At 37.6% G+C, this 13,109-nt stretch overlaps 1 protein-coding gene across 3 annotated transcripts in view; it reads left to right on the plus strand.

The window, feature by feature from the left end:
- Positions 1-1,204: 1,204 nt before the first annotated feature.
- Positions 1,205-13,109, plus strand: part of nnt (nicotinamide nucleotide transhydrogenase) — a 30,482-nt gene continuing 18,577 nt past the window's right edge. Inside the window, exons 1-11 of one of the 3 annotated variants that reach the window (XM_028025234.1) lie at positions 1,205-1,302; positions 3,137-3,352; positions 6,250-6,479; positions 6,819-7,036; positions 7,695-7,782; positions 7,901-7,989; positions 8,416-8,603; positions 8,800-8,933; positions 9,052-9,243; positions 10,697-10,850; positions 12,010-12,171. In XM_028025234.1, the coding sequence (XP_027881035.1) occupies positions 3,199-3,352; positions 6,250-6,479; positions 6,819-7,036; positions 7,695-7,782; positions 7,901-7,989; positions 8,416-8,603; positions 8,800-8,933; positions 9,052-9,243; positions 10,697-10,850; positions 12,010-12,171 (1,609 nt within the window). In that variant the 5' untranslated portion in view covers positions 1,205-1,302; positions 3,137-3,198. Of the gene's footprint in view, positions 1,313-3,136; positions 3,353-6,249; positions 6,480-6,818; positions 7,037-7,694; positions 7,783-7,900; positions 7,990-8,415; positions 8,604-8,799; positions 8,934-9,051; positions 9,244-10,696; positions 10,851-12,009; positions 12,172-13,109 lie in introns of those variants that run through there. The other 2 variants (XM_028025235.1, XM_028025237.1) reach the window with 2 other exon arrangements.

Here is a 13,109-nt window from a genome sequence, read left to right on the forward strand (position 1 = left end):
AAAATTAATATGTTTGTTTACAAAAATATTTTAAACACCAGAAACACTAATGAAACCTTGCATTTAGTTTCAGTTTGTGCTTTTTACAGTATGACATTTTGAAAAATGTGTTTTGTCCCATTGTACGTTTTAGCAACAAACCATTTGTGGTTCTAAAATGTGTCATATTTGACATACTGAACCTCACTATTGGAACATGTTGTCTCAAAGTGTGCCACTATTGGCAACTATCAAAAAGGAATAGAAAATGTTTAGCCTAATTTGTGATTGTTGATGTTTAATGATTTTTTAAAATTTTGTTTGTTTATAAATACAAAATTAAACTCAGAAGCTTTGCCTTTTCTTATGGAGTGCTGTATCTTCGTACTGTTGATCACAACTGAATGACGATACAGGGTGTGGATGCCTGGCAAGACTGATAGTACCATGATGTCTTATGTAGCAGAACAATGATCTGAAAGAAACTCAACAGCAGGCCAACCTCTGAATGCCTCAAAAACCAAACAAAAATCCTTCTTAGAGTGGCCTAGTCAAAGTCTGGACTCTAAATCTAAACAAGATGCTGTGATGTGACCTTTAAAAGCTAATTTATTATCAAAGTCTCTCCAGTTTAGCCTGAATAAAGCAATTTTCCAACGTAGAGAGAAGTGATATCTCTCCATAGTGATTAAAAGTTTCTTTGCAAGTTGCTTGAAGTAAGTTGTTTCTGCCAAGGTTTGTGCAGCTTCTTTCCCCTTAATAAATGAAATTGTCATTTGTACTAACCCTAAGGATCATTTTTCACATTTGTTTTGTCTTTCATCTCCTTATAAACATAATATGAAAAGTGAATCGACGGCTCGTCCAGAACGCGGAACAAAATGTTCTTCATAGTTTGGGCTATAATAAAGCGACACACCGTGGAAGGATATGGACGTGCACCTTCAGTACAATTTATTTTGAAATGACCTGCAATAGTTGACTTGGAGTATTTTTGACTAATGCGTTCATTGGGGAGTTTATTTATAATTGTCTATCTGTTTATATCTATGTAGTGCAGTTTTCATTTTACAGTTTACATTTACGTCAAATCTAGCCTCAGAACATGCTTTCCGCATCGCTTAATAAATGTAATAACATCCAAAATTATTACATTTTCACTTTAATTATAAGGAGCTGAAATACACAAGCTACGACAGTTTTTTTTTTCTTTCTGTGCCCCGTCACTGACCGCGGTGCCAACACGTCAATGTTTCTCTGCCGACTCCTTCCGGGTCGACGGAAAGTCGGCTGTGCTGCACAGATCCCGGACTGTCTGCAAAGGTCAGTGAAGGTATTCGTCATTAACGTCACTTGTCCCACTTTTCACTTTGCATTTATTTAGTTTCGGGTACATTTGAATGCGCAGTGGTCCTGTTTTGACTCATCGCCCACTACAATGAAAGCCTGGGGATTTTTATTTTTCTACCCCACTCAGCGCGCCAGCCGGTTAGCTAGCTCATGTTAGCTCCTCTGTTCTGCAGAGAGAGGGGACAAAAAAAAAGAAAGCGGTGGAGTCAGCATGGATGTGTCGCACAGAGGAACTCCATTGCTGACTAAAGCACAATAAATTCACACAGGTTCTGTGAATAACACTGTTGGAAAACAATGCTGTTGCGGGGAAGTCATTGATTTGAGTTGTTACTTTCCCTGGATTTAGAGGTGAACGGGCAGCTGTTAGCCAGATCTCTCTAACCTGATTTATAAAAAGTACAAGATGCATGAATGAAAAACATGATACTACATACTCTTTTTCAAAATGGTCAAATCTTTATAATTTTACTCCATTGCTAACTTAAATTTAAGCCTGTTTCTTGTAACCAGGTTGCTATGTAATTGCAAATTGTTTGCTCAGGTCCCTCTTGAAAATGAGATCTAGATCTCAACGGGGTTACCTGATTAAATAAAGGAATATATATAAATTGAGTGGTTCTCTGTAATTAAGTAGAGTCAACTATGCTTTCTAAGTGATTTTGAAGACTAAGTGATCAGTCTAATTTGAATACACTACAGGGGATGCTAAAATTGTTCAATTAGATTCAATAGCATGTAGAAATGCACCAAAAAGAGAGAACCCCCCCCATAAAATCTGAGTTCCCTTCAATCTTTAAATGCATCAAAACCACAAACCTCCATCATTTTTACATCAAGTGCCAGCAGTCATTACTGAGATACATAGTGTTTTTGAATAAATATGATTATTTAATTCCTTTTCACATTTTTACACAATTTGATTTGTTCTTGTCCTTATAATAAAAATCTAGGATCCAGTGAGAATCAGTAAGTCAGACCACAATGGAAGTGAGAAATTGCTAGTGGTGAGGAAAAGCTTGATCTATGCTTTCCTAAAACTATGTTAGATCAATAATATAATTTATACATAAATATGAAATTAAAAAGTTTTTTTTTTTGCAGTAAATCGCCATAAAGAATTCACAAGATGCAGCATATTATTAGCAGGAAATATAATTGAGTAGCTGGTAATAGCAAATTACCGCTTGACAAGTGCTCTGAAGGAGGTAGTTAAAAAACAAATGAATACGTTTTGCCCAAACTTGTCTTTTTCTGCTGGGACAAGTTGTAATGTCGGTTCATTTTACTTTGATTTTGGTGCTCACATTGCTTTGTGTGTGCGTGTGTGCTTAGCATCTACGCTTAGTTGTCCTCTTTATTGAGGTCAAAGAGTGGCAGAGAGAAGTTTATAGCCTGTTGCTAACCAGTTACGTCTAGATTAAACCTTACTATACCAGACACCAAGTCCAGTTTAGCCTGTTTGATTATCTTGTTGTACAGTAAACATGCTGTCCCACATGCTTGGTATTGGTCAGTGAGCAACAACCTAAGTGAATGGTTGGTTGTGATTTTTTTTGCCAATGCACATAACATAACCCCACTCCTCCCTCTTTAAAGCTATAGGGAACAAACAGACAAAATAGCAATTGTGCCTTCTTTTCCTGCAGGGTTGAACATTTTTCTGTTTAAAATCCCCTGATAGTGTCAGAAAATGTATTGACCTGTCTATTTACCTTCTTGGATCCATTCTTTCCTGACCTCTACTAATTCCCCACCCCCTGCTTTGTTTTTCTGCTGGCACACATCCATCGTGTCTCCTCCCCAGGACGCCTGCTGTCGGTCCTGTTGAGCTCCTGCTGCAGTGCGAGTGTCAGGTGTGCGTGCACCATGGCGAGCCTCCTGCGCGTCGTGGTGTCCAGCTGCTCAGCCCCAGTGCTCGGGGGCGTCTCATCCGTGAAGGTGCCGACCAGCCCTGCCATCAAATCAACATGTGTGCGCTTTTTCCGGACTCATCAAGCGCTCTGGCGGAGCACAGGTCCAGGTAAGACACAAAGTTTAATCCAAAAATAATCAAATAAAAGTAAGGTTTCATATTACAAATTACATTTACAGTCCTAAGCAACATGCTGGAGAAGTAATTCTTTAGTGAAGACTTTCAGCACAGTCATGTTGTGTTTGCTGCCATGAAATTCTAACACTACACACTGATTTTTGTACAGTGTGCATTGAAAGCATGCAGTTGTAATGTTGACACTTTCCTGGAGTAAAGCTGATTTTCAGATATAATCTGCAACCTGAGGAAATACAACTGTTTCAAACAATCTGGTGGTTTGAGATAATAAAAATGGTAAAACTCATACATGTATCAATAGTCTTACATATATACTAAGGTTTTGTCTCTGCTTAGCAAAGTTTCTCACAAAGTGCATTTTACAATTAGCTAAGTTAGAGTCTAAAACTACAGATATGCCTCCTACCTTCATAAATAGTGTTTGCCTGTATTAATTTTATCTCAGTATAAATCCACATTTTACAGAATAATGAAAGCAATTGTGACATTCTGTAAGCCATTTACATCATACCCACAATGAGACACGGTTGTGGCATCATCATGATGTGGGAATACTTTTCATCAGCAGGGACAGGCAAGATGGGTGGGTTAATGAGAAGAAATATGGAGCTAAATACAGACCTTAGACTGAGATATGGCACTCTTTTCTGTTTTTTATTTGTACAATTTGTGAAAACCTTTTATCTATGTTCCCCCACTTTACTATTTACTATACATATATGACAAAATGGGGATGTGAGTATCACCTACTGCTACAAACAAGAAGGCAACACCACCTGTAGCTTTGGTGGAAAGTGTCATGAGTTTGTGTTTCAGCTGGATGGCTTTAGCTGAGTTGTTGTTTTTACTCCTGATTTTTTTAAAAGTTCAAAGTTGCTCCCGTACTGCAGTTTAATTTGTCATCTCTATTTATAGTAGCATTACCTGTTAATTGTTCTTCATTGCATTGTTATCTTTAAATAGCTGCTTAAAAAATGTGTTCTTTCTGTAAAAATATAGGCATGAATAATCAAACTGAGGACAATTTTTTTAGAGTACTACTGGAAGTGCTACCTGTATTGTTTTTGAGCTTCAATATCACTTTGAGGATACTGCCGCCATTAATCTGAAGCAGCCAGGAAGTGTGTCCGATGAACCGGTGCTAGCTGCCTGCAGGAGCTTAATGTTTGCATGTGTTTGCTTCTCCTTCTGGTTTATGGTGACAGGTTGACATTCCTGCAGTTCAGACAGGTCCAGTAACAGCTGGCAGCATCTGTCCTGAACACAACGCTACAAATAAGTTTCTGTAGAGCAGGCACAGTGCTGTGTGTTGATTTGACCTAGCTTTGACCTCTATGGACTTATCTATACTGGGATTAAAACAAGAGAACACCCAATAAAATTGTATTATTGACCTTTAGATTTTTAGACACTTAAAATCCCTTTAAGTATCTTGGTATTGAGATGGATTCTCACAGAAGAAAAGGGAAGGAAACAGAAATGTATCACACTTGTGTTTATATGAAGAGAAGGGGAAAAAAAGGTCTGAGGTGGAATTTTCCATTGCTGCTAATGCAGCATGTGACCTGCTTGTTGCTCAAAGATTCAGAAATAACTTTCTTCTAAGATGGCGCAGAATTTACTTTGTTCTGTTGTTGTTTGCCTTCTTTTTATACCAGTTTAAATCTCAGGAATGTATTTTCAACCCAGAAATAATAGGAAGATTTTGATTTAAAATTGGTTTCAATAAATCTAATTGGATAATTGAATGGAAAAGGGGTGTTGTTTTTGTATTTTATTACAAAAAGTAATAAAATGTTATCAACGCCCTTATTAATAATCAATTGGAAAAAAAACAAATATTGGAATTATTGCAGTCAAACCACTTTTATAATCACTGGCTTGTTTTCACTGGTATTTTGATGATTAGTTTCAGGTCTTCTTGCCATCATTGTAATCTTTGGAGTCTCTATTAGATTCAAGTCAGGACTCTGGCTTGATTTTGGCAAAGCAATAATAATTTTTGCAGTTAGAATAAAAATATTAGCAAAGTTAAATCACTACTTTAAACTTAAATCTGCAAGGAGTATGATTATCTTTAAGCTTAACTGTATATTATACAAACACAACAGCATAATACTGTAAAACTGAACTTGCAATATTTTCAGGAAACCAAAAGGTAATTTTGTGTTTTTTTTGGTGTTGTAGAAAAAGAATTTATAAATTGTTATAGACAAATGTGTTGTACCTGACATACATTTTAGTTAGACTAAAAAAAAAAAAGAAAAGTAGTCTCCATTTGCATCAATGATCTTTTCTGGCAGGCCACAATTGTACCATTCCTGAATTGTGGTCATAGACCGCACTAAATTATTCAGAGGACCACAAATAACCTGCAGGCCATATTTTGAACACACTGGATTTATAGAAAACAGTCTGAACTTCAGGGTAATGTTTATTCAGTTTAATTACATGTGGTAAAAAGCAACCTCTAAAAAGCAATAGTGCATGTAATGCACATGGTGAAATATCTGTTATACTCTTAGCTAATAAGTTAAGGGACTGGAAGTTGTTTTTTTTTTTTTAAATAGATTAGTCTTCTGCAATGTAGCCTATTCTGACTTCTTCTGGCAGGTTCTCATTTATGTGCTTAAAAAAAAATTCTAGTATGTTTTATTGACTGTTTTGTGTCAATTTGTAATTTTGAAAAATGTTCAAAAGATTTACTTAAATAGATTCAGTGTCTTTAAAATCATCACATTGATTGTAAAGCTTTTGTTTGTTTCTATTTTCCACGTTTCTATCAGTCAGCCATAAAATGTCATGAAATGTGAATCATTGAACAGTTTGACCTTATCTCAAATCTCTTTTGTTATTTGCCTTTCCAGGAATCCCATACAAGCAACTCACCGTTGGCGTTCCCAAAGAAATTTTCCAGAACGAGCGTCGTGTGGCCCTGTCTCCAGCTGGTGTCCAGGCTCTCATCAAGCAGGGCTTCAATGTCGTTGTGGAGTCCGGAGCCGGAGAGCCCTCCAAGTTCCCTGATGAACAGTACGCTCAAGCCGGAGCAACAATTAAAGACGTGAAAGATGTGCTGGCGTCCGACTTGTTGGTGAAGGTAGGCTTTAACTGATGGAGGAGGATATAAAAATATGAAGTGGCTGAAGAGGAAAAATTAATTTAATCTGTAGTCGGTATTTTCTTTCCATCCCACAACATATTTTCATAGCTGATAAAACAGCTGAAATTTGTGAGAATTAATTTACATATTTACTTTTAATTTAGACTTATTGTAAGGTTTTGACTTTTCTCCCGAATGCAGGCAGACAGAAATAATAATATAAAAAATAAGCAATTAAAAAGTAATTAAACTGAGTTAATACCAGTAACTATCTATGTCTAGAATTTATAATATTAAGTCTATGTATTTTTCTCAATTGGATTTGTCGGGTTCCAGGTCCGTGCGCCCACATTTAACCCTGGTTTGGGGGCTCATGAGGTGGACTTGATGAAGGAATCATCGACTTTACTCAGTTTCATCTACCCAGCTCAGAACCCTGAACTTATGGACATGCTGTCCAAGAAGAACGCCACGGTCCTGGCAATGGACCAGGTGCCCAGGGTCACCATCGCCCAAGGTTTCGATGCACTGAGCTCCATGGCAAACATTGCAGGGTAGGTACACAAGCTGGAATGTTCTACATTTAGATTTTCATGTTTTGGTTCATAGAACAGAATATGTTTTAATGTGAAGATATGTTATACCTGCATAACATGCTTATATTCTAATTGAGAATACCAGACCTTAATAGCCACGGTTAAAATACAAACATCTTGGTCAACAAGCAAAAAAAAAATAGAAATATCTTAGAGAAACCTTCTTTATTGTCCCAAAGTGAGGAAATTCAGGAGTATCATCAGCATGTTGCAAAGAAATAAAACCAGAAAAAGATAAGACAAAGAAATTGAGTTGTAAGAGAAATTTATAGAGTAGGAAAAAGTAATACTGGACAGTCATTAAACATACTAGGCGCAAAAAAATGTGCAAGTCAATAGAACTACTTAAAAAAATTATATGTGTATATTTGTGCATTGAAAGCAGCAATGGACTACTTACTTGAAATTAAAGGCTGTGCAAATAGAAGCAGGGATGTTAAAACCTGTTTTTAATAGTTTATTTCCATAGTTAAACAGTACTTATATAATGCTATCATATTTATATATAAGTTGCATACTTTTTTTAAATATTACTTTATCAACTCCTACAGTGTTTTTCAGTAAACTGTCTATGTTCTGCTTAAACTTCAAAATTTTCTCTTATTTTTGTCCTCAGATACAAAGCCGTCGTCTTGGCAGCCAACAATTTTGGACGTTTCTTCACAGGACAAATCACAGCAGCTGGTAAAGTGCCACCTGCAAAGGTGAGAGCAGAGTGATTGTGAATCGATCTGGTGTTCTCTATCCATCTATTGGGTTAAAACTGCCTTGCAGCTGTGCTGCAGCATTGCTTTAGTCACTCCCAGCCTTTTCTGTGAACAGGTGCTGATTATTGGAGGAGGTGTGGCAGGTTTGGCAGCTGCTGGCACTGCCAGGGCCATGGGAGCCATTGTCCGAGGATTTGATACCAGGTTGGTGTTCACGGTTGTTGTTCTGAATCATTCACCTGAAAATTACATTAGAACAGAAACAAAGGTTTGTACAGCAAGCTGAGCAGTATTTGAATAAATTGACGTATTGTTTTTGAGAAATTTGTTTGTTAGTTAGAGATGAAGGCTTTTAAAAAGATTTACATAACATATAGTTTTGTTGGTATGTTTGGAAATATTCTTTTCACAGTTTGATTTCCCTCTCATTATTATCCACATTTCTCATAATGTATAGATAAAGTATTTTGTTTGACCTGTAATTCAAAATACAGAGTTGGCCATGTGTTGTTCATGAATACATTTTCTTTCTTTTTTTTTACAATTTTTATTACATTCAATGTTTGTTCCTTAATCAGATTTCCAACAAATGTATCCCCTTTTTTCACATTCATCTCTTGTCTTTTCCAGAGCTGCAGCATTGGAGCAGTTTAAATCTCTCGGCGCAGAGCCTCTGGAGGTGGACATAAAGGAGTCGGGCGAAGGCCAGGGAGGTTACGCCAAGGAAATGTCGAAGGAATTCATAGAGGCAGAGATGAAGCTGTTCGCCAAGCAGTGTCAGGAAGTGGACATTGTCATCAGCACGGCTCTTATCCCAGGTACACTACAAGTTGTTTTTCCTCCAACTATTGAGAATTTCTCACAATATCAGACTGACGTTAGGGAAATAGGTGATATAGTTGACGTGATCCAAAGATTTACATCAGCTTTAGATGCCTTTCATTTAACATTTTACATTTTTAATGTAATGTTTAATTGGGTGTGTTTCTTTTTCTTAAAATTGTAATACTGCAGGTAGAAGGGCACCAATTCTCATCACTAAACCAATGGTAGAGAGCATGAAGGATGGTTCTGTGGTGGTGGATATGGCAGCTGAGGCCGGAGGAAACATTGAGACCACAGTTCCAGGAGAATTGTCAGTACACAAGGTCAGTGCAGAGCAGCAGCATTACGAGAAAAACTGCAAGAAAGTGGAAAGATCTTGAAAAAATAACATATGTAATATGTATTACTTTTTCTAAATTTTTCAATTTGTGATTGTCTTAGGGAGTGACTCACGTTGGCTACACAGATCTGCCCAGCCGCTTGCCAACACAGTCCAGTACTCTGTACTCCAACAACATCACAAAGCTGCTGCGGGCAATCAGCCCAGACAAGGAGAACTTTTACCTTGATGTCAAGGATGTATTTGATTACGGGACCATGGATCACGTTGTGCGAGGATCGATTGTCATGCAGGTATGAGGGCTCGACTAAACATTTGTCTTTTTGTGATGCACTCTCTGTTATTTATGTAATGGTGCACATATGTTGCGGTCTGGTTTATATTTTGGTTTGTTACAGTTGCGGTGCAACAGAAAAAGAAACAAGTGCTAAGTTTATTTGTTCTGAATTTGAACAGAAAATAACTCACAGAACAAAAGAAATCAAACTTGTTAGTGAGGAAACTCTAATGCACCAGTACAGTGCAAGTAGAACAAAACTATTTTTTTTCTATTAAATGTGATTTAATAATAATAAAATATATGGGAGGCTGATATGCGCCAAAAATCTTATCCTATATTTGACTATACTTTCAATTTTGGTACTTTTCATACAATATTAATTAGAATTTATTGTTGTCGCAATAAATCACATTTCTTATTACAATTATAAATCTTTCACAATGAAGAATAAATGATATGATAAACACACATCTCTACCTAAAATAGGGAATTTGTCAAACAAAACGTTTGATTACATTTAAAGACGAAAGTATTCTTTTGTAATATAATATGAAAAATTTACAATATTCTGAAACTTGTGTTTGAAATATAATATAGAAAATAATATTTTCTAAATTGATAATTAATAATTCACACCATTTACGTGGTGTGAAACATCAGGATTTACCCAATATCAGGCTTGTAAGACAGTGGACAAAAATGCTCTCAATTTTGTTATTTTTTAAAACTAAAATCAGTATATGAAATTTCTTTGTTTATCAAGGAAATGTCAGTTGTTTTTTATTGTGAAAAGCTCCAATATGCACATAATAAATAGAAGAATATTTTAAACTTGTCAGTTAACAGTTGAGATTCTTCCAGTTGATATTTTGTTTGTCCGCCAAGACAAAAGATAAAAGTACATCAGGTTTCCAAAGATAAGCGGCATTTTTGTTGACCTCCACTAAACAGCATGTTCCAAACAGATGCATGTTTGCTCCATGTTTGATAGTATTATATCTCCAAATCCTTGTTGCCATTTATTGTCACTCCAGATCTTTGGGCTTATTGTAAAATCTGACACAGGAAATGCAGTTTTAATCTTTCGGGATGAGTAAACGTACTGTTACATCTATACAACTTGATTTGGAAAGTTTTGCAGTCTGAAAGAATGAGGCATAACTTTTATTTTACATAGTAGATACCTTAGTCAATTAAAAGAATGAAGGTGCCTTCAGTAGTCACTAGGTGTCACTCCAAGACAGCATGATCTTTTCCACTGTGTTCTCAAGATGTTTCAGCCACAGATGAAGGTCATGTCCTTAATAAGCCTTAATTTAATTAGAAGAAAAATAAAAACACACTTTGAATTTCTAATATATTAATAATTAAGTCAATAAAATAATATAACGGCTTTGAATGGTGTAAATTATCATCTTCTATTTATTATCTATTCCATGCTACTTCTTTTTTGTCTTCGTTTCTAGAATGGACAGAACTTGTTCCCCGCTCCTCAGCCCAACAACGTTCCCACCGCTGCTCCTCCTAAACCCAAGAGCGTCCAGGAGTTGGAGGCCGAGAAGGCCGCACAGGTCTCCCCCTTCAAGGCTACACTCACCACAGCTAGCTTGTACACTGCAGGTTTGTAGTTCTGGGCGAGTCTGATTGTCCCACTATAATTTGATTCTTCATTAGAGAAAATTGTCCATATTTCTCTTTCATCACTGTTAATGGTTAGCAGCGGCTCCTGAGGGAGGTGGAGGCGTGCTGAAAGGTGAAGGATGGGTTAACAAGCCGCTTTTTAAGTCACTGCTGGAATGTGTGCAGGAGACGAGAAGTGACAGGCACATTTCGGAGGCTTTAACGCGTGCACACACATGCACACACACACACACACCTTTTGGTCTCAGGAAGTGTGCATTGTAAAATCAGTTTTATGCTGGTTGTTTGAAGTAGAGCGTTAGTGAGGGGTCCTACACAGTGCTTGGTGAAAGTTCACCACCTGTAGCTCTGTGCTTCTACTCGTTGTCTAGATCTTGGAGTTGTTTCCTGAAAGCCACACAGCTACTGATGTTGGTTGCTGCTAAAACCTACTTACACTTAAATGGCTACTAGTCAGCAAAGAAATGCAGATTTCACAAAGGGTGCTATAATTTTACCTTTTAAAGTATTATAACAATAATTTGTCATAGTCATCATGATGAACCAGATGAATTGTTCTGGCCCCTTTTCATTTTTATTGAAATGTGGGTTGTGAACGCTGACATTAGCATTGTAACATGTTTTGCATTGAGGTTGTATCTTAGGATTTTGCTGGACAGGCCAACTCCAACAATAGTTGTTTCTAGCTTCCCATCAGATTGTTTTTTTTTTTTGTTTGTTTGTTTTTTCCTCCGAAGAGCTTTTTGCGGCGCTAGTGGCTCGCATCTTCCCGTACAGTAGGCAGACAGGAAGGAGCGTGAGGAGAGGGGGGAAGACATGCGGTAAAGGTCGTCGGGACCGGGAGTCGGGACCGGGAGTCGAACCCGCGACGTCCGCGTCGAGGACTAAGGCCTCCAAACGTGGGGCGTGCTAACCCCCTGCGCCACCACAGCACGCCCCTCAGATTGTTTTTTTGAAGCAAATCTGAACTCCCAGCGGCTTTTTCATCCATCTTTGTTGTTTGCGGATGCCGCTGGTGCATCAGACTTACGGGCATATCAGAAATACAATACAAAGATTTGCATATTAAACAAAGTGATTAATTGTGTTAAAATTTTATTTAAATTTAATAGATTTCTGTTCTCTCTTTCTGTAACAGGCATCGGCACCCTGCTCGGTCTGGGGTTGTCGGCTCCAAACGCCGCCTTCACCCAGATTGTCACCACCTTTGGTCTTGCTGGCATCGTGGGATACCACACGGTTTGGGGAGTCACTCCTGCGCTGCACTCTCCGCTCATGTCTGTCACCAACGCCATCTCAGGTTGGTGACCATATCAAACCTTTCACATGAGTTTCTGACATGTAACATTGACCCATTCATCTGTTGACTCTTGGAAAAACAGGGCTGCAAAAGTAGCAGCTAGCAACTTTAAAAAAAAACAAAACTACAGGAAATATGGAACAAAAGGCTCCATAAACTTTTTTTTACATTTTTTGCTGTGAGTTTTTAATTCTAATACTGAAGAGCAGCATCCTTGTTAGAATTACAGACTAAAGAAGAAAACTGAGTGTTTTGCATATAAAGTCTCTTCTGTTTTTGTCGACAAGAGGTCGAAGAGGTTCTCAGGGCTTTGATCACGATGAAGCAGGAAGCAACACACTGTTGGTGATCTTTCAGGTTCAGGGTGATCTTCCCTCTTGAACACAGTCGGACATTAGAGCTCAGTTGTCGTGCGAACCAGTTTATCAAGCAAAGGACAGTTTACACTCATTTAAAACGTTACTATAGATCCAGAATGACCTCTTAAGCTGTTGATGTTTTTCTTTGCCTGTTTTTGCTGCTTTTTAAAAATGTATGATTTCATTGCAAAAACCCCCACAAATCTTCTTGAACATTACTTGAACAAGGGGAACGGGTCTGAAGTTTATTTCAAAGACTCTTTGACCTGTGCCTGCCACCTAGTTCTTCTTTTTTCCTTCTCTGTCTGTTCTGTATCCAGATCTTCTGTAGTTGTGTAAATGTTTCACTCCTGTCACTGAATGGATCATGGACGCAGTCAGATCTTGTTGTTTTTGTGCCAGACATTGTTAAAACACACACGCTCAGCCACACACACACATACTCTAAAACACAATTATTAGCAGACATTAGAGAACCTTGGTGGAGTTTAGAGTTTTAGTGATGGACAGTTATATTCTTCAGGGAACATTTATAGTGTTGCTTCCACTGGTGACCGGCTGGTGGGTCAGCCTCGGTTC

Source organism: Xiphophorus couchianus, chromosome 8 (genome assembly GCF_001444195.1).
Source record: "Xiphophorus couchianus chromosome 8, X_couchianus-1.0, whole genome shotgun sequence".
In the NCBI taxonomy this organism is placed as follows: Eukaryota; Metazoa; Chordata; class Actinopteri; order Cyprinodontiformes; family Poeciliidae; genus Xiphophorus; species Xiphophorus couchianus.